Here is a 21232-nt window from a genome sequence, read left to right as displayed (position 1 = left end):
TGTGGACTTGAGCCTATAGTAATATAGGCTCAAGAATGAGATGCAGAAAAGCATGTTTTTATGAAATTAACTTGTTGAAGGTAGGGGTTACTCGTTCTGTATAAAATAGGTACTTATATGTAAAAATAGCCACAATATTCAATATAAATTATTTATTTGTTCTATTGTCATAACATAAGTACTTTGTCATAATTTCATGATTTCAACAAGTTATATTATTCACAACGTGCATCAAGCAAGATTATTGTCAATACACTGACAAAATTAACCATCCATTTCTAAATAATCATTGGACAACGCTTTCACATTCTGCAACGCATTCTTGAACTCTCCTTCCTCCATTCCTTCCCCTACATAGTGGTGGACGAAAGCCCGCTTAGCATACATCAACGAGAACTTTCTGCTGATTCGCTCCCAAGCAATTCGTATTGCGGAGTTGTTTGAAACCATCACGCATGCTCTTTCTAAAGCAGCTAAATCACCACCTGGTACTGTAAGTGGTGGTTGGTTGTTTACACCAATCTAAAATAATCATTATGAGAATATATTGTAAAATCCATCAAAATCTCAAAAGATACGAAAAAAATAATATTATTGTTAAATCTGTATGAAAATCGTGTCTGTTCCGCTTTCGCAGAGAAATTCACACAGGGCAAAAGCTAGTTATTAGATCTAGACGTACTATTGTAAGGTTTTTACTTTTTGTCTTACCTTAAATCCAGTGGGAGACCATGAAACGAATTTGATGCTCCTCATTTGTTTGATTTGATTGATAGCCGAATTGATATCGTTGGTATTTACATCTCCTCTGAACAACAGACAACACGACATGTAGCTGCCTTGTCTTGGATCGCACTTCACCATCTGATTAGCAGGCTCGAAGCAAGACATCAATAGCTGATGAGTGGTATTACTCTCGTGCAAACCTCTGCTGGGAGGTACTAATGGGGCAAACGTGACCAAAGGGAAGTGGATTCTGGGGTACGGTATAAGATTAGTTCTGAACTCCACCAACTCAACGTTCAGAGAACCTTCAAATCGTAAGGAAGCGGTCATGCAAGATACCACCTGTAAATATACAGTGGTAAATAAAACTTCAGTAAGATATGTGTAACAAGCAATACAACAATTTTAAAATTCTGTTGTACCTGAGCTATGAGCCTATTCAAATTGGTATAAGTAGGCCTTGGCACATCTAATGATCTGGCTAAAACATCATAAAGTGCTTCATTGTCGAAGATAAAGCAAACGTCTTCGGTATTCATGCAAGCGTGAGTCGTCAATACAGCATTGTATGGCTCCACAATAATAGGCGATATTTGAGGAGATGGATATATTGCGAATTCTATTTTGGACAACTTTCCATAATCTTTGGTGAGTCCTTCTAATAGAAGTGCAGTAAACCCAGAACCAGTCCCGCCTCCAAAGGATCTGAAGATAATAAATCCTTGGAGATGAGTGCATTGCTCAGCTGTCACCCTAATTCTATTGAGAGCCAAATCAATCATCTCTCGACCAACGCCGAAATATCCACGAGCAAAGTTACTTGCAGCATCTTCTTTGCCAGTTAATAATGAATTTGGATGAAACAGTTCGCGATAAGTTCCTGTTCGTATTTCATCTGGAATCAATATGATACCATTAAATATAGTATGTAACTTGTGATGTAAATACGAGTGAATTTAATGGGTTCCTTAATATCTTGCCTATTGGTGTGGGCTCCAAATCTATCATGACAACTCTTGGTATCACCTTCCCGGCACCAGTACCATTAAAGAATGTGCCATGGCTGGTGTCATCATGGTTATTAAAGGCCAAGATGCCATCTGGACGTATACCATGTTCCAGGCAATACAATTCCCAACATGCATTAGCAACTTGCACACCCGCTTGTCCGATGTGGATATGAATAACTTCTTTCTGAAGAAACAATAAACTGATTTGTAAGAGTTTCTAAGAAGTTTTTCCAGCTGTAAATATTTAGTTTGTCCTAACTTACTGCCATGAATTTGAATAAATTTCACGAAAAATTTTGAATTGTTGTTATGTTCTTGATTTTTTACATGTTTATTTCCAAAATATTTAATAGAAACATATTTACGTTAAAAATAATCAAAATGTCATTTTGTACTCACGAGTACCTACGATCTGTGAGAAGATGTGACAGTGTGTTTATTACCTATAATTAAATCTATGAGGCCAAGTTCCTAATATAAAATTTTGTTTAATATCAATTTCTTCATAAAATAGTTAAATATTGTTAGCAACAATATTTTATTATTTTACGTTGCGTTACGATAAAGTTTGACATTGACAAAGCCTGCATGGCTGCATGATTTGTGATCATGGCTTATTGATCTTGAAACATTTTTTACATACTTCACGTTACTTGACATTGACAGATAATCTGACATTGATTAATCTGCATCAATCACATTATAGATTAATATTTTGATTTGGTTGGTTTGTTTTATATTTGAGATAACATTTTTTTTTATTGGGTAAAATTGTTTCAATATTTTAAACAGCCAATCGTAATAAAGATTGGTTTGAAGGTCAGCGAGTCTCTTATAGATTCTTTAATTGAGAACATACTTGATAGTTCAATAAGCAACAAATAGGTACGGTACATTAAGTGATCAGATTTATTGTTTGTTTGGAGTGATAACCGTAGAATTTTATTACGACGATTACGTAACTGTTATTCTCAGTGATAATAGATTAGTTATTATATTGTCAAGAAGCTGATACGTTTGCAAAATCATCATGAATTTCGCCGGTAAAGTTGTAATTGTAACCGGTGCTAGCTCCGGTATTGGAGCAGCTACAGCTGTGTTCCTATCGAAACTAGGCGCTAAGCTTTCTCTGACGGGACGTAACGTCGAGAATCTTAAGAAAGTTAGTCAGGATTGCGAAAAATCCACCCAGACACACTACATCGCCGCCGACTTAACCAAAGAAAAAGATATTGAAAATATCGTTAAAAGCACCATTGATAAATACGGCCAACTTGACGTCCTGGTCAATAATGCTGGCATTCTTGAGACTGGTTCCATCGAAAACACATCGTTAGCCCAGTACGACAGGTTAATGAATACAAATGTGCGCTCAATTTATTACTTAACCATGCTGGCAGTCCCACACCTTCTCAAAACCAAAGGTAACATTGTGAATGTATCTAGTGTCAATGGGATCAGGTCTTTCCCTGGTGTACTGGCTTACAATGTTTCGAAGTCAGCTGTAGATCAGTTTACAAGATGTGTTGCACTTGAATTGGCCCCGAAAGGGGTACGAGTTAATTGTGTGAATCCAGGAGTCATTTTGACAGAACTGCAGAAGCGTGGGGGTTTGAACGACCAGCAGTATGCAGCATTTCTGGAGAGAACCAAGGAGACACATGCCTTGGGCCGGCCGGGAAAACCGGAGGAGGTTGCAGCTACTATTGCTTTCTTGGCCAGTGAATTAGCAAGCAATATCACTGGAGCCAGTGTGCCTGTAGACGGTGGTCGCCATGCCATGTGTCCACGATAATTTTATTAATAAAATACATGTTAATTTTTTTTTTACTATTTACAATTTTTCAATCCAAGCATTTTACAATGATCAAAGTGTCTAAAACCTTTTGAATATTGTACAATAAAATTTTTATATATTATAGATTAAGTAAAAACGTTCATATACCTATAATTTGTGTCATATGGATGTCCATGTGTTCATATATTTTGTTATAACCTTGTTATTTTAAAAATAAAAAGCAAAATAACTTGTGGTTGTAATTTATTTTAAATACTTAAATCTAAATCAGTCCTTACACTATACCTTACTTATTATCACATTACTTAAGCTAATTTGTGCTAGTCCAGCCTTCAAACACATTATCAAATTCTGAAGTTTATCTGATCCTGCCTAGAAGTTGATATTATGATATACCTACTTGAAATGTGCATATTTCTAAATGGTTACACAATATGATGTAAAGTTTATAATAATGATTGAACCTCATTGAAAATGTTGATTTGTTTATCAGGAAGGTCATAAGAATATCAACTCAAGAATATAACAATTTAATAGTGTTCAAGATGTGTATTATTTTGTAGTAAGATACTCTGTAGTTTACAAGATTCATTATTTATGATCTTTTGATATGTTGACTATTTTTATTTCTCTGATAACTGTAGATCAAATTATAATCTATTTATTTAAATAGATTTGCCTCCATTTTTTATGATTCGATATTACAATTTTAGATTTGTCATTCAAACTAAATTAATAAAAGAAATTAGTCAGCTACATAAAGCACTAATGCAGTCAATCATTTTGCAATAAATTTGTAGTTGACTGTACGTTACTCATGGCATAATTACAAAACACTAACTATTGCAAGTAAGAATATGAGTCGCATAATTAATATGACGGTTTTAAAGGAAACGATTGTAACGGGGGGAAATTTCGTCAGTCACAAATGATCCTTTAGGCAACGTTTTAAACCCGTTAAAGTGCAAACAATAGCAGTTATGCAAATAACTAATTAAATCAGTGAGCACACACTGCTTGTAACATACTTCGGTGCGAGGCAAACGTTATGGCAACTGAGAAAGTATATTGAGGTCCAAGTACAGACAAGGACTAATTTGTTTACACATCGGTTCTTATGCCAATGTGACAAAGTCTAAAATTGAATGCATATACATATCAATGGATGCGACTGTACCTGTACCTTATAGAATAAAAAAAACCCCGGAATTACAATATTGCGAGCATTTTTAGTTTTAAGACCGGTGCTCACCGACTGAGTGACACGTGCGCTTGCGCCTTTTTATAGATTTGTAAACCACGTGTAGTCGGTATGAACCGGCCTTCAAAAGGCTAAGAATTTTTCACTCACACTCACAGGGCATTTTACTCAGAAGAACTTAGCAACTAAAAGGTGCGATCGAATAGCTTGCGTAAAATGGTTGCGCTTCGAGGAATTGCTACTATTTGTTGTCAGTTAAAGAGATGCATTTCATACATTTAATATGCTAAGTCGTGCTAAGTTCGTGCTGAGTTAGCTTGTTGGTAGTTCTAGATTTTAGAGCTAAATGCAACGTAGGTAAACCATATCTTTTCTCAGTTCCATGGACCGACCATCGCACATCATATGTTACTTCCAGCCTTTATGCAAGCAGCAGTTGGTCAGCAGGAACCCGGTCGAAGAGTTTGCTAACCTCCTCCACGCAGGATTTGATGATCTGTTCGAAGGCGACGGGCGCGATGTCTCTGATCACTGGCTCCCAATTCTCGTTGATAGCCTTTGATATTATTTCCCCTGAAAGCATATTTAATCGTGTCAGTTTTTCACTCTAGTACATATGCTGGCTTCACACTATTGCCGAGCTTGGATGTTTGAGATCTTTTATTTACTGCAAGGAAAAATCAGCAATGTACGCTGAAACCACATAATTTTAAGAAATCGTTACGATTCAGCATGGCTCAGATTATAAGCAAATTAAAAATTATAATTCTTTTTTTCAGAGGTTTTTAAGTGTTTCTTTCTCTATCTTCTTCCGTAGACGTTGGAGCCTAGGATCCACTTTTTTAACTTTTCCTTCTCGTTAATTTTGACGTTTCTCCTGGAATTCACGCGTCACATAATCCGGTCCATTGAGGCTTGCGTGGGGATAATACACCAGGAGAGGTCTATCACACAGAGGTCCCTTGGAGAGTTTTGATTGTTATTTATGTATGTATTATTATGACTATTTTTCTTTATCTAGCCTGTTGATGTGTCCCACTGCTGGGCCAAAGCCCCCCCCCCCTCCGTTTTCTACAAATCTTGTGTGGAATTTATAAGAAAAGGGACTTTTTATGATTATGACTATTATTAAAATAATATACTTATTAAATAATACTGACATCATTAAATAAATAATTTTCTCGTTAGTTTCAACCAGGAAGTAGTTATTTTACTTACATCTATTGATTTTTCGCGAATAATCGTTATTTACTTATAAGTACTTACGAATACATATTTTGTTAGTGAGGCGTTGTTATCTTAATACTGGTTGGTTAAATGTTGACAAGATGTTCTGATGTCAATATATATTACCATCTAAATGAGATGTTAAGTCAATATGGATACGATATTTTACTCATGTTATGTTGTTTTGACTTGTTATGATGACGAAGCAGTAAATGATTGCACATTGAACATGCAAAGATTAACGATGATGATGTACCCAAAAAGCCCCACCATTCAAGAGCTGAACATATCAGCGGCCGGCACGACGCTAAAGAACTTGTTGACGACGTCCACGCAGCTCTTGATGATGCCCTTGATGGCGCCGGGCGCGATCTCCGACATTATAATCTCCCAGTTCTCGTTCGTGAACCTGTGGGTCGTCTCCGCTGGAAGACCGGTGCACAATGTGTGTCATTGGATGAAGAGTTTCATTATTGTTAGAGTAGGTACAGAAATAGTATTTTGTATAGATGTCAAGATATTTAATGTTTATGGTGAAATATTTACGGCAGTTTTATGTCATAGTTAGTTTTCTGTAGAGTAACTTGACCGAAGTATGTGTAGGACCGATAATGAAAACAAATAGGGGCATAGTCAAGTTATAGACAGGCACTGAGCTCTAAGACCCATAATTTTTTCTAGTTTTTTAATCTAACTGAAGGATACAAGATGTACCCTAAGTAACTTAAATAACAACTCTAAAACAATGATCAGGTCAGGAGGTTATTCGTATCATAATGCGGTCAGGGCTCGAACCCAGGACTTCTTTCTTTTTCTGCGGCCCAATTGACGGTAAATGCTGAGGACGCCTGTAACATCAGGTGTATCATGCGCGTTGCCTGCTTTGTGATTTGTGTTCTTGGTTTAACGATAATAAACCTATCGTCTGGGTAACTCACCAAGTTGCTTGTTGCCACCGAAGAGATTGGAGAACTTGAACTGAGCGCGGTCCATTTTGTACGTGTCCTTATAGTTGGTCACCACCCAGTGCCCGTCCTGCGTGTCGAAGTCGTACTTGATCACGATGTTCAGGTTCGCTGCGGGAGTCAAGCATAACTTACTATGGTATATATAGTAAAGACTCTGGACACATCCAGAGATATTTAAATAATAATTGATTGGAACTACACGCATTTTACATAAACGCTTCTATATTCGTCACGGGGAAAAATGTACAACGAGACACATTTGCTTGCTTTTGACATTTACTTGTAAAACATATACGTGATTTGTGATCTTCAAGTGTCTGAAAGTAACATAGGTATCTATTATGTTAGATTATGGAGATCGAGTACGTCATGCACACTCAAATGGTCAAACCGGTAGCGGCGGTGTGGATCGGGTCGGGAGGTTCCCTCTATTGTGGTTGAGCTTCGCGATGGCTGACTCACGCGTCAACTCGTGAACGGGTGCTGCCGGGGGAACTGGTCAGCTCGATCTTTTATTAAAAGTATTTTTTTTGTTCGGTTAATACGAGTATATATATTTCCTTTCATCAGCACTTGATCACAATCATAATATGTTTCAGTATACCTTTTGACCATGTACTTTATTGTGTTGTGTACATTGTTATATTACTGATAAAAAATTATACATAAATTTATATTTAATAAAAATGGTAAGCCCTTCTGGCATAATAGGGACCAACACTGTTTGAATGAGTTTCTTTCGGCATTTCTTCTCAGCAGTGGTCTTTCCGAAATGTTAGTAGTTTGTAGCTTTGGTAAACATCATTCAATTTAGAATATGACGTGAAAAAGTCCCTGTGAAGGCCAAATTTCTGAATAAATGATTTGATTTCGATTTTGAAGTGGTGTTTAAAATTTGGCTTGCTTTCTTATTTCATTAAAAATACTTTGGTAAAATGTCAGCTCGGTCCGTAGATGACTCGGTGTGTCTACACCGAGATTTGACCTCTGGCGCAAATGTACAAGGACACCCGGGGGGCTACTATGAAACACAAAACACGTAATTGCGCCCACAAGTTCTTTTTTATTACAAGATGCGTGCACGATATGGTAAGAGACTGTATGCAGTGCTTGGAGAATAGTGGCGAAAATGTGTCTATCAGCTGCCCGTTTCTCTCAGTATTATTTGACAATCCCACATAATATTAGAACATTACAGTGAAGGACAATCTATCCCTGTTTATAATCATGGTCTATAGTAATGGACTTTTAATTTTCATCTGTCATTAATTACCTTGACTTTACTTCATAACAAACCACCCAATTAAGTAACGCAGCAATTCAGCTATTATATAACCTGTGTAGGCGCTACAAAGCAAAATAGGAAATAATTGAAATTCTAATCGAGTCTCGAGAAAGGCCACAGTGTCCTAAAGCTGAGGACATCGGATACTTTTGATCGAGGAAAACTAAAACCAAATGGCAACCTTATGACAGCTGACTCATGAACTCGTAACCATCTTAATAGTAAATTCTCACAGATAGCGTCTGCCTGTAGATAGGTATATAACGTTTTTGGTAACTATTAGGGTCATAACATATTTATCCCGGTAAAGCGTCGATGCCGCTGTACCTATAATAATTTGACAAAAAAAGGATTTTGCAAAAATTTTCTATTTAGGTCGCCGCGATCAATTTAGTGGATAGGATACGACAGACGTAATTTGCCCTTTCATTTCATAAATAACTTTCAAGGCAACATTTTATAAAATTAAATACTTACTGATCCTAATCTTGGCGGGTCCATTCCCCCTGATGGGCAGGATGATCACTTGCCCGTCAATATCGTAGTGAGCCTTCAGGGTCACGTTGGCTGTGAAGTCGATCATGGCCTTGCCCTTGGCAGCCTGCATCCTTAAGACAAATAATACAACTTATTAACACATAAACTAAGTATATGATCTACTGAATCACTTTTTGACAGTTCCTGGGCTGGCATCGTCAGAAGTGCAATTGAAAAATTAAGGTGAAAATTATAATGTAAGTGGGTCCCTGTTATTAACTTTTTACAGTTGAATAGGTATACTGGAGAAGCCGAAGGCCGTGCGAAGTGAAGAGGAAAGAGAAGGAAAGCGGTGCATGGGTTCTGAGGAAGGAATCGGGAAATCGATCAGATGAGAGAGAAACGGTGCAGCCGAGAAACATTTCGTCACATGTTAGACGAATGGCCAAGCAATCTTTCAGAGACAGCCTCAAAAAGATCGTATCGTTCTGTGTCACTGTTGGCGGAAGCACATCAGTTCCTAGTAACTTATTTAAAACTTTAATGTACAAAATTGTGTAGGATACAAAATGAAGAACTTAGCATTCTTTATCAGTCAACCATTAGACCAAACAGAGATAGCAATGTGACTTACTTGAAAGCGTTGACCCGGAATCCCCTCAAGCCAGTGACGACAGTGTCAGTGAAGGTCAGCTTTAGCGAAGGGTTATTCACCACCACTTTCCCCAGCTGCAGCGGGTCCAGAGGGGCGATTCCCAACTCGGGGATACCATCAGCAAACTGCGGCCCGCCCGCTCTGATGACGTCTTCGATGCAGTGGTCCAGATTCGGGTCTGACTCCGAGCATGCCGTGAAGTACGACGCTGGAACAAGGATATTCTTGTTACAAGATTTAGCAGAGGCTAAGTGGAAAGCTGCTTAAATCGGTATTTGTGGAAGTCTTTGAGAGAGGCGTCGAATCTTCTTCAATTGCTCTTTGAAAGTCGGCAGTAGACTTAGTTTTATATATTTTTTATCTAAAAGCGACAGTCTGTCTGTTATAGGAGTGATACACAAGATTTAGCGTCCTTTTGCCATCATTGTAAAACAACAGTTTCAAATGTAATGTTATTCGAGACGACCTCGGTGGCGCAGTGGTAAAGTTCTTGCCACTGAACCGAGAGGTCCCGGGTTCGATCCCCGGTCGGGCCATGATGGAAAATGATCTTTTTCTGATTGGCCCGGGTCTTGGATGTTTATCTATATATGTATATGTTATAAAATATAGTATCGTTGAGTTAGTATCCCATAATACAAGTCTCGAACTTACTTTGGGGCTAGCTCAATCTGTGTGATTTGTCCTAATATATTTATTTATATTTTATTTATTATTGCATTTTCATTTGTATGCAAAATTACAGCTCATAATTACGCAAGGCTTTTGATAGCATTACATTCTTTTAAAATCACTTCAAATAAATAGTAAAATATATCATTCAAACCGAAAAATAAATTACGTATATACAGTACATTGTATTCAATATAGATTTTCCAATTTGTGCACCATCATTATAGAAGGAAACAATATTGCAACAAATAAATCATGCACATGATTTATTGTACGCTTTATTCATGAGCATATTCGAACAATGAACGATAAAGATGAACGTTTGTGTTATAACCACAGGTTATAACTTAGGTATATAGAAAAGTCATGTTGCTCATCAGCTTGTTAAGGCCCATTATCGGTTATTTTACTAGTTATAACTTAATAGCAACAGTTAGTTGGTAATTGTGTTAACAACTTGCACGTGATTCGAGATGAGGCCACACCTAGGGATAATTGGATGGGCACAAAATATTGTAAGGTTTGTTTATTCATTTGTATTTCATTCTTTTCTTTTCATTTTCATATTTTATTATTCGTTTGTCTGTTTATTTCAAGTTTAATTTGAATTTTTCAATGGCTTTTAGGCGACTGCAGCTACGTAACATTGGAAATTAAAGAATAAGTACTTACATGTCTTTTCTGATTTTTTGACTACTTCGTGTTTGCTTAGAATGTATGAACAGGCTTGAACTAATTTGATTTATTTTCAAAAAAAATTAAAAAAATGTGTACTGTGATAATTGTTTAATATTAGGACTCGTAAGGAATATAATAATAAATATAAATAAATATATTAGGACGAATCACACAGATTGAGCTAGCCCCAAAGTAAGTTCGAGACTTGTGTTATGGGATACTAACTCAACGATACTATATTTTATAACAAATACATATATAGATAAACATCCAAGACCCGGGCCAATCAGAAAAAGATAATTTTCCATCATGACCCGACCGGGAATCGAACCTGGGACCTCTCGGTTCAGTGGCAAGAACTTTACCACTGCGCCACCGAGGTCGACGAATAATGGAGGCAGGTTGGGGACGCCAGCGCAAGCGCCAGCCGGACAGGTGATTCCATTCTGGGACCATTTTACCCATTATCGTAACTATTTCCTGGATGCAATTATTATGATTATGGTAGCATATTTAGGAAATGAGAAGAGATAACATCGCTTTTGTTTTCAAATACCAGAAGTAAATACCTAGATAACTATATCTGAGAACACAGGAACTATCCTGTATAGGTAGATTGTAATGTATATTTAGTTTATTTTTTTTAAACGTTTGAGTGTCAATAATTGTGAATGTTTACCCATCTATTCAGCATCAAGTGAAATGGCCTTCATTGGAGCATCGTGGCGAAATATTGACATTTGCTGGTGAATGTGTGGCTATCTCCGAAACATGGCCCTGAGACGTTGTAGATATTTTGTAAATTGTAGTTGACAATACTGCAGTGTGGGTTGAGACATGACGTCTATTGTATACTAAGATAAGTAGGCAAACAGGCATACGGCCATGATAACGCGCGGTCGCACCGCAGCCTGTGAACGCAACACTGGCGCCCTATTCTACCACGACCAAAAAAATTTCAAGTTCGAATCGTAGATTTTCTCAATTTTTAAAAGAATAATAATCAAGAGTGGTGTATTGAACATACAGATCTATCATTATTATCTATCTATATGATTTGTCCTTATATATTTATTTATCATTTTCTGTCTATCAGTTTGCGATAAACTCAAAAATTACTACATGGATTTTCATGCGGTTTTCAGTGTTCAGTAAGGTCGGTACGTATTTCGAGTTTGATATAATTTCCCGGCGGACACGGCGGGCTTTTTTTATTTCCTTGTAGCGCCATCTTGTATCAGATTAAAATTGAAGCGAGTTCAGCTTCTATATTCAATGGTGAAAGTTCGATGGCGAGAGTGAAATAAACAGCATTTTTTTTTCTAACAAAAAATATTTAATGGGAACTATAATAAAAATATTTCCACGATTTTATTTTCAATTTTATGAGTTCACATGTGGCGCCATCTATTATCAGGTAGGAAAACTAATTATCCGTATAAATTTCGAAATAATTACTTATAAAATAAATAATTACATACTTGTTTTTTAAAGTTCAACCTAAAAATGAACGTAAATCTAAAAATGTTCGTGTCTCACTTCAAAAATAACAAAAGTTTCATACAAATTTCCACTCCCTATTTCTCCCCTTTCGGGATAGAATTTCGGGATAAAAAGTAGTATATTCTAATCCAGGCCACATTCTATCTCTGTGCCGAATTTCACGCAGATCCGTTCAGTAGATTTTGTGTGATGCGCGTACAAACATACAGACAGACAGACAGACAAAATTCTAAAAAAAAATGTTTTGGCTTCTATTGACCCTAAATAGTCCTCTCCTATTTATTTTTCGTAAATATCTCCAATGTACAGACATAGTCCAGTCACAGTTTTATTATAAGTATAGATATTTACCCGATCGAAGCCGGACGGGTCGCTAGTTTTATATATTTTAACAAAAAGTGATAGAACAAACAATACTACCTATTATTATTTGAATGGAACTTGACAAAAGAAAGAAATTCCAGCAGCAAAATATAAAGTAACTCAAAAATGGTAAAACTTGATTTGTGATCTTGAAAAACAAACCGGATAAAAACATTCCGACACCGTAAATCCAGTTATAAGCCGAGATTATTGTGCCAAGGGTGACTGTGAAGAAATTGTAAAAGTTGCCGGCGATTGCCGTAACTACTGAAAATCGTAGGTATTACTTAAATCCTAATGAAATTCACTTAAATTAACTAACGCAAACTTGTAGCAGGAGTAGTTATTTCTTGCTTATTTATATTCTAACAAAATTGTTGACTTGTCCGAATTTATTTGGAGTCTCAATGACATAACGGCGATACAAAATAGACGACATTGTTTCATCAATTTCTGTTCACAGCAAGACGCTTAGTCGAAGGACCGATGGACACAAACACAGAAACGAGCACAACACAGCCATAGCCGTAGAAAAATATCTGCGAAACCAAGTACTAGGTAAATATTTGTCCGCGCTAGGAATCGGTCTCGAGATTATAGTTCCAAATCTCATCGGAAGCGATCCACAAAACTTGAAAAACTGTTGATTACAGTGAATAGTTCGTCATCCAATGAATGGTTTGTTTGCGAGTTGCGTAACAGTGTGGCAAACGACCGCTCGGTGGACCGCACGAGACGCGCGACCCGGGTCAATGTCGGACTGCGTGTTGGTGCCACACGTGACTGTACTAGGGCTGACTACTTTTTTAAATTATTTATTTGTTACTATTATCAGATTTTATTTAAATCGCTAAGGGTGAATTTCACGAGCGTTTTGAACGCCGCCGTGGGCTATCATTAGTTTTTATTAAATTGTACCATACACAGTAATCAATTTAATTATCCTATGTTATAAATAAGTAAATAAATAAATAAATATAAATATATAAGGACAAATCACACAGATTGAGCTAGCCCCAAAGTAAGTTCGAGACTTGTGTCATGGGATACTAACTCAACGATACTATATTTTATAACATATACATATATAGATAAACATCCAAGACCCGGGCCAATCAGAAAAAGATCATTTTCCATCATGACCCGACCGGGGATCGAACCCGGGACCTCTCGGTTCAGAGGGAAGCACTTTACCACTGCGCCATCGAGGTCGTCAATAAAGGTCGTCGGTAAAGTACTGGTACAATGTTAATTTTATAAATATTTAATTTTTTTATAAATCCTTTATTAAAAAAAATATGCGACACTAATGAAACGCTACACGCCGCGTTCAAACTGTCGTGAAATTCACCTCTAAATGGATCTGACAAGACTTTTACAAGTACCTAGTAAACTTAAATTGTCAAACAGTGTGCAGTTTTCCGCACGGTGTTTTGTCATGATGAACTGAAGAATATTATTCTGCCCTACGAAAGAGTTCAACGAATGTGAGACACGTCGACGCTCCAGCCAAAGACAAAACCATGAGAAAAAATGAGTATTGTCATAAAACGAGAATTTAAAATGAAATACTTCCTAGATGGGTAATTATTACATTCATATCTCATAAAGATGGGTAATCTGGGTGGGTAAAAATTTAAATATTTAGAAAATAAAAATTTATTGGAACTTTATCACGTCAAGATAATAATAATAAAAAAATCTTATGTAACTGTTGGTCTCTATAATAATGTCAGCAACTGAAATTCATATCGTCACTGGTTATTTGAAAGTTTTTTCTTAAGTATCAGCCCTGACTGGTTCCGTCCGTCTGTCTGTTACAAAACACGCAAGTTGTTGACACCGCAATCAAGATGATCATTTACTTAGATCTCAAACACCTCTAATCTGCTTCATGGTCGTATCACGGCAAGTAAATCTAAATAATTATATTATTGAAACTGGTGTTTTCTGTCACGCCTGATGAACGAATGTTTATGACACTCTCTCACAAAACTAATGGGCGGATTCCGATGAATTTTGTTTTACGGGTAGAATGGAATTGTTCAATTAACAGCATACTTAGCGTCGAGTGATTTTGAGGACCCGAGACGAGTGTATTACGAAAAGTAAATCGCCAAGGTAGTTTCCTATTGGTCGGACATAGCCTCAGTCAGCACACACCACGCAAGAAACTGAACGTGAGTTGTTTCTATAAGATAGGAGAAGGAATTTTCCTCTTGCCTTATCTCACATCATCACCTCACATGATGCCATGTATGTATTTAATATATTTCGCGATAAAAAGTAGGTTATGTCCTTTGCAACGTAAAAAAAAATGTGATTTAGTTTTGCGATTCTCGTCAGTCAATTGGTACAAAACGAATATGAATATTATTTTGTACATTGGTAGTGTATCGTCTAGATTTAAATCTACTTTAGTATATAACAATACTAGACCTATCCCGCTTGGGTAAAACCATAACTACACCTTCCTCAGAAATCATACTACATATTGGTGAAAACTTTATAAAAATTCGCCCGGTAGCTTCTGAGTTTATTGTTTTCATACAAACAGACGCGACAGGGGGATTTCTTTTTAAAATAGGTATATTAGTTTCGGGGCTTCGCTAATACATTTTTAATTAGATACCTAAATACAATTTTCTTTCACATTGCTTTCGATAGGGCATAAGGGCTTTGACATTGAATTCTTACTTAATCGACCTTTACGTTTACTAAGCGGTTGCACAACTATATGGAATGCATGCAACGCAATACAAAAGTTAAGTTTTGATATGTAACGATAATCAACTTCTCTAAATAGGATGTTTATTTAATTTCTTCTTTAATTCTTTCGAAAATTAAATATTTTTACAAAGAACTGAAACGAAGATGTAAAAGAATACAGAATTCCACAAAAAAAATATGTTTTCGGAATTTCTATTGTTCATAAATACTTCTTCATTCTTCATAGTCGTATTCCTCATGGCTGAGGGTCGTGGTCATTGCGTGGAATGAAACACACACACACACACAACAACTTTCTTGGCATTATTAATGGAGTGGTTTGCCATTGCCTTTTCCATTTCACACACAAGTTAATAATTAACCAGTGTGCAGGTTTCCTCACGATGTTTTCCTTCACCGGAAGCAAGTGGTTCGATGAAATCATATATGAGTCAGATTTGTATACAAATTCATATGGCACGAGTAGGATTCGAACCTGGGACCTTTTGATCTACAGGCGGGCGTCTTAACCATTACACCACCACCGCTTCATCATAATTACTATTTGAGTATAATTCATGAAATCAGGTACATTGTGAAACTCATGTGTCATAAGTTCATTTACTTGAATTGATTTCACAAATACTTACATTGCTACTATTTAAGAAATTCGGCAATTGTTATTATATAAAATATTAACTAGGGCCCTCGGCTACGCCCGCGTGAATATTTCATGTGTCTTCTTCAAAAATACTAATGTTTCATACAAAGACGCAACCTCTGATACACCCCTTTAGAAATGAAATTTCCAAAAATCATTAGGGGAAGTCCCCCAATCACAATCTATGTGCCAAATTACATCTTTATTGATTTCGTAGTTTTCGAGATTTCGTGATGAGAGTGAGAAAAACAAAACACTCACCTGTGGTCGTTTCGCTTTTATATCGGTAAATCGTGAACCATCTCGAATATTACGATGTGACACCTAGTATCCAGTGTGCGGTTAATCAAGACACCTACTTTATAGGATACATCCGCTATACAATAGACAATCATGGGAACTGGCGATAAGAAAATAATTGTTATCAGCCGGACATCTTTGTCTGCGCACGCGCGTTTTTTGCTCCAAACATTTTTTTGTTTGAGAAAGTTTACCAAGATACAATTGGTTTAAGTATTTATTCGTTATGTTTTATCAAACATTACAAGCTTGATTGGTTAATGATATAATTGGCAAGGCAATTGTAAAAAAATAACGATTTCAAGCTATCAACAATATTGTTATAATTAGGTCACTTTTTCTATGCTATTAACACTTTCGCGGATGTCCAACTGCCATATAATATAAATAACTGAGTTAACTATAAATTCTCTGTTTTTAGATATTTTCTCCTTTAATAATTCCCGCAGATTTCCAAGAGAATTATCCTTCTGGTATGATAGTGACCAACACTGTTTAGATAATTTCTTTCGGCATTACTTCTCAGCGGTGGTTGTTCCGTAAATGTCAATTGATTGCTTTTATTAAGATTACAATATATTTTAAAATTTGAAAAGTAAAAAATTTCATGTTAAAGACTACATACTAAGTAGCACGTACTCGTACGTAAACGTAAAGGAATAAAAGATAATTTGCTGAGAAAATATCCATATTTCCAAAATAAATGTGATTCTCATAAGACATTGAGACTTCGACACGGTTTTTGATGACACGTGCCTGATTAATAGGCAAATATAACTTGTATGGTAAATATCAATAAGGATTAATATCCTTCTATCCTGTCTAGATTTCTAAGAAGTATAAATACTTCGTAGAAATCTAGACTTGGTACACCCAGTACCTAGTTATGGCGTTCAACGCCAAGGTTCAACCACAAATATAAAACAATACCTATATACCACATTACAGGTAATCATAACTCACATTACGCAAAGTAATAATTCTAGGAACATGTATCCACGTAAGGTATAAAATGGGTAGGTACATATTTAATCGATTTTCTTAATATTTTCCGAAGATTCCGCCACGGTTTTCCCCTTAATAATATAAGTTTACTTATGCTAAACAAGTATTAATGTCGACACGGAAATAATGTGCTGTATTTACAGTACACACGCCTATACATTTTAAAAAATATGTTTAAGTATTACTTATGTAATGGACAGTTTACTATTGCAGTAATACATACTATTTATTATAGGTACAATGCCGCAGTTGGACTGCACAATGTCTATTTCAGAATAAAAAGCTCCGATAAAATTTAAGGGAAAATTTCATATCTTCTTGCAGGAATATAATAGCCTACGTATCCGTGGCTTAGTTCTCGTGGAAATTTTGAGGTTCTGAATAGATGTAACTTTCCTAGACGAGGCTACATATAGATTCATTTACATGGGAAAAAGCTCCCATACAGGGTAGACTTGCACTGTATGTGATAAAGACAAGGTAGCGGGCTTATTTGCGGAATTGGCATGTTAAAGCCGTTACAGGATGGTAGCCCATTGCCTATGAAAAAAGACAACTGATTGTTGGATAATTGATTAGGTACTAATGGTTAGTTGGAAAAGAATGCTTTTAGCATTAAGTTCGCCATTTGTATATAAGTATTGTTTTTACTTGGGACAATAAAGTTTAATAAATAAATAATTATTTTATAGTAATTTCTCATTCCTTGCTCTTATACAATTTTGTTTTAAATCGTTTCGAGACCGTGATTATGGATGTGGCTACATATTTCTATATAAAACGAAATAAGTAGTTTTATATATAGGCAAACATACTTCTTGGGCGTACTTATATAGGTACCTATGTATAACTAAGTATTTAGTTACTTTTGCATTAATTGTATCGTCAACAATCGAGCACAGGAAAGGTAAATCGGACCGGAATCAGCAGTTCCTATTGGCGAAACATCCACATTACATGGTTGATGGATATCTGCGTCTATCTAGGACAGCTGTAGAATGTTCAAGAAATCTTAGTTTCCTCTTTAGTAATAATAGCCTTATTTATTATAGAAATACATTTATCAATCTAAAAATTACTTAGAACTACAGAAATGCTTCAGCAGTTTCAAAGATGCCGACGCTGCCCATCAAAACGTAAATTCATTTCACAGCATTTATATGTACATATAGCACTATAGCGGCCCGTTTCGGCTTCATTGGGGTAAAACCACATTAAATGGTAAACCTAAACCTTCCTCTAGAATTACACAATCTATTGGTGAAAACCGTACCGTACGTTATTCAATAACGTACGGTACGGAGGACAGGACGACTTCTGTTTATAACATTTAGATTTATTAAACTATGGAAGTACATAAATTTTCTTACGTTTTCTCCATAAGACGTGAAATCAAAATTATATATTGTACTGTCGTAGCCACCCACTGACTTAGACCAACTGGCTAGACGATGCCCGTGGGAGTTTCTATTTTACTGGAACAGTCAATGACCAGAGTATAAAATTGGATCTAATAGTATTAGCAGCAAAAAGAAAAAGAAGCACTATAACAAGCGGAACCAAGATAAACAATTTACAACTTCAGCCGGCGCGCGCGCACCAGCCTTCCGAACTAAGAGAACCTTGACATTCCGCGTCTCCTAACCTCAAAGCTGCAAGCCCTGGTGGAATCTTTCCAAGTTGACACTTTATTGAGTTAAGCAAACGACTCGAGGCCAAGCAAATGATGCCCTAGTATTGAGCTGAAGTAGAGTTCATATTTGTCAAGTGGGGTTATGCAAGCTTCAGACTCCATGATGAATAATGACTTTCTCTCCGCTTACGTTTTCGTGGTGATGGCAAAGCAAACTATAGTGTCCATAAGTGCTATATATTCTTATTAGAAAGACAAACAAAAAATGCATCCTACTCGCCTTTCTACTCGACCAATCTAAAATGACAACTAGGCTTTAGAACGAGTGCTATCTCCCGAGATGCAGTCTGAGGTCGGTGACCTTGTGTGTGTGTTTGTCACTCGCCTTGGCTTCAAAACCAGCGTCTGAATATAACATTAATTCACTTAGATCATCTCAAATCGACCACAGATTGATTTGGCCAGCCGAAAGGCAAATAGTGGGATTCTCAAAATCGCCCAGGTGCATTATTGTTTTTAAATGAACTTCGACATTGGAGAAATATTATTATTTCAAAATTTGACGTGAAAAATTGCCTGTGAAGGTCTAATTTCTTATAAATTCTTTGGACATTGACATAAAACATATTGGATGAAACAAATAAGTACAAGTTAAATGCGGTGTTGCTTACACAACGCATTCTTGAATAAATTCATTAACAAGCAAACTGGTTTCATTTGTAAAGTGATTTAAAGTACCAGCTGGTGCATGCTTTCTTTGGTTTTACTATTGTGCCATTCATAAATTGCTTGTTCAACCAAATCTGGATTTAATTAATGCTAAATACTTACTAATTAGGTCAACTATCACATATTTTCATCACAACATTTACATAAACCGATGCACTTTGCTTTTTAGGTATTTATAAAATCACAATTAATATATTGCTATTTTCTTTGTAACATCATTGCAATCAGGCAAAGTGCATACATTATATTATTTGAAACCTGGTTACAATACCTGAATGTTTTCACTGAAAATAAATTATCATGATTTATGAATAGTTTTCAGCGACAATAATTGTATTATCCTACCGATAAAATAGTTTAAAACGAACGCACAATATCTAGGATTCATGTAGTTTTTTATGGTTCTATTTATTGTCAAATAATAAATAAAACCATGAAATTAGATCTTCTCAAATTAAATCTTCCTCCTGTCTGCGATTTTGTTTGTTTACAAATTTGATTTACGCATTTGGACCACTTTTTCCAATCACCTATAATTACCAGTGTAACTTCACAAAAAATGTGAACTATTATTATAGATGGTTTCGAAATCAATCATCAAAGTTAAATTATTTTTTATGATAATTAATCATTAAGAGACAATATTATTTATTAAAAGTGCTGAGAGACAATATTATTTATTAAAATATTATTTATTAAAATTACAATCTTAATACCAATTTTAAGTTTATTTGTTAATTTAGTTTTAATCAGTTATTATTTATTTCATCATTGCTAACCCAGCCTTAAATATATTTATTAAACAGACCATTAAACATTTAGTATTACATATTAAGTGCCGAACACCGAAAATTATATGAAAAATTTGAAAATATATTTGTTATACAAGTTTTTAATTCAACAACAATAATATAATACAACGTATAAAATATAAATAAAAATAAATACAAAATTAACACTTACGCAAATTAGCCGCGGACGCGCCAATAACGCCGCAGATGACCGCCAAAATACACAAATGTACACGCATTTTTAAAAAGTGAACAATTTAATTTTAAAAAGATAATAAGTTGTAAATATATGAATTGCAATGGCGTTGGCAACGTCGAGCTTTGGACTGGTGTCCGCGCCCGAATGCCCAACCTTATATAGGTTGCGTAAAACTTACCAATATGATTCACCACACACATAGTTGACCATTTGCTTTTGACCCTTGCCATCTAATATAACCCCTTGAAAAGTACACAATATAAGGGTGGTACGGGGTCAGGTTACAGTGGGTATTTTTTGCGATGTTTTTGTTTACATTTGCCATCCAAGTTCAAGGCCATGTTTTGTGTATATGATAGATACGATAAATATTTACTCCCAAGTACCAAAGCCTAGAATTAATTACTTTAATTTTTTTTCGTTTTCTTTATACTACTATATACTTTATACGACTATAGAAATCCAATGTCGGACTCGAAATAATTCTAAAATCATAGAAAGATTTCCCTGTTCAGATCATGGCAGTAAAATATGTATAATACAAAAGTTTAGTCAGTTCATTTTGTATATTATCCAATAAAAATATATTTACAAGTAAATACAATGTAGTGCCACTAATTAAAATAAAAACTAATATCTAAT

At 35.7% G+C, this 21232-nt stretch overlaps 3 protein-coding genes across 5 annotated transcripts; 1 reads left to right on the top strand and 2 right to left on the bottom strand.

Moving 5' to 3' along the window:
* Positions 1 to 137: 137 nt before the first annotated feature.
* Positions 138 to 2165, bottom strand: LOC128672022 (tubulin alpha chain-like). The gene is made up of 5 exons (XM_053748909.1): positions 2000 to 2165; positions 1707 to 1920; positions 1149 to 1621; positions 712 to 1068; positions 138 to 522 (listed from the first exon to the last, which is right to left on the bottom strand). Exons 1-5 carry the CDS (start codon positions 2003 to 2005, stop codon positions 265 to 267), a joined length of 1308 nt encoding a protein of 435 aa, XP_053604884.1. The 5' UTR covers positions 2006 to 2165; the 3' UTR covers positions 138 to 264.
* A 286-nt stretch (positions 2166 to 2451) lies between these two features.
* Positions 2452 to 3765, top strand: LOC128671825 (dihydroanticapsin 7-dehydrogenase-like). Its single transcript, XM_053748601.2, has one exon. It carries the CDS (start codon positions 2767 to 2769, stop codon positions 3529 to 3531), a length of 765 nt encoding a protein of 254 aa, XP_053604576.1. The 5' UTR covers positions 2452 to 2766; the 3' UTR covers positions 3532 to 3765.
* On the bottom strand, positions 3761 to 20738 carry LOC128671826 (circadian clock-controlled protein daywake-like). Of its 3 annotated transcripts, none has more exons than XM_053748603.2 (6): positions 20564 to 20737; positions 9327 to 9555; positions 8693 to 8823; positions 6901 to 7038; positions 6233 to 6387; positions 3761 to 5308 (listed from the first exon to the last, which is right to left on the bottom strand). In XM_053748603.2, exons 1-5 carry the CDS (start codon positions 20628 to 20630, stop codon positions 6236 to 6238), a joined length of 717 nt encoding a protein of 238 aa, XP_053604578.1. In that variant the 5' UTR covers positions 20631 to 20737; the 3' UTR covers positions 3761 to 5308; positions 6233 to 6235. The 3 variants fall into 3 exon arrangements, with proteins under 3 accessions (XP_053604578.1, XP_053604580.1, XP_053604579.1); XM_053748604.2 differs by having other exon boundaries at positions 5168 to 5308; positions 6219 to 6387; positions 20564 to 20738; XM_053748605.2 differs by lacking the exon at positions 6233 to 6387 and having other exon boundaries at positions 20564 to 20738.
* Positions 20739 to 21232: the final 494 nt, after the last annotated feature.

The sequence above is a fragment of the Plodia interpunctella genome, chromosome 8 (assembly GCF_027563975.2).
Source record: "Plodia interpunctella isolate USDA-ARS_2022_Savannah chromosome 8, ilPloInte3.2, whole genome shotgun sequence".
In the NCBI taxonomy this organism is placed as follows: Eukaryota; Metazoa; Arthropoda; class Insecta; order Lepidoptera; family Pyralidae; genus Plodia; species Plodia interpunctella.
The sequence above is the reverse complement of the archived record's forward strand: the minus strand, read 5'-3'. Positions and strand labels throughout refer to the sequence as shown.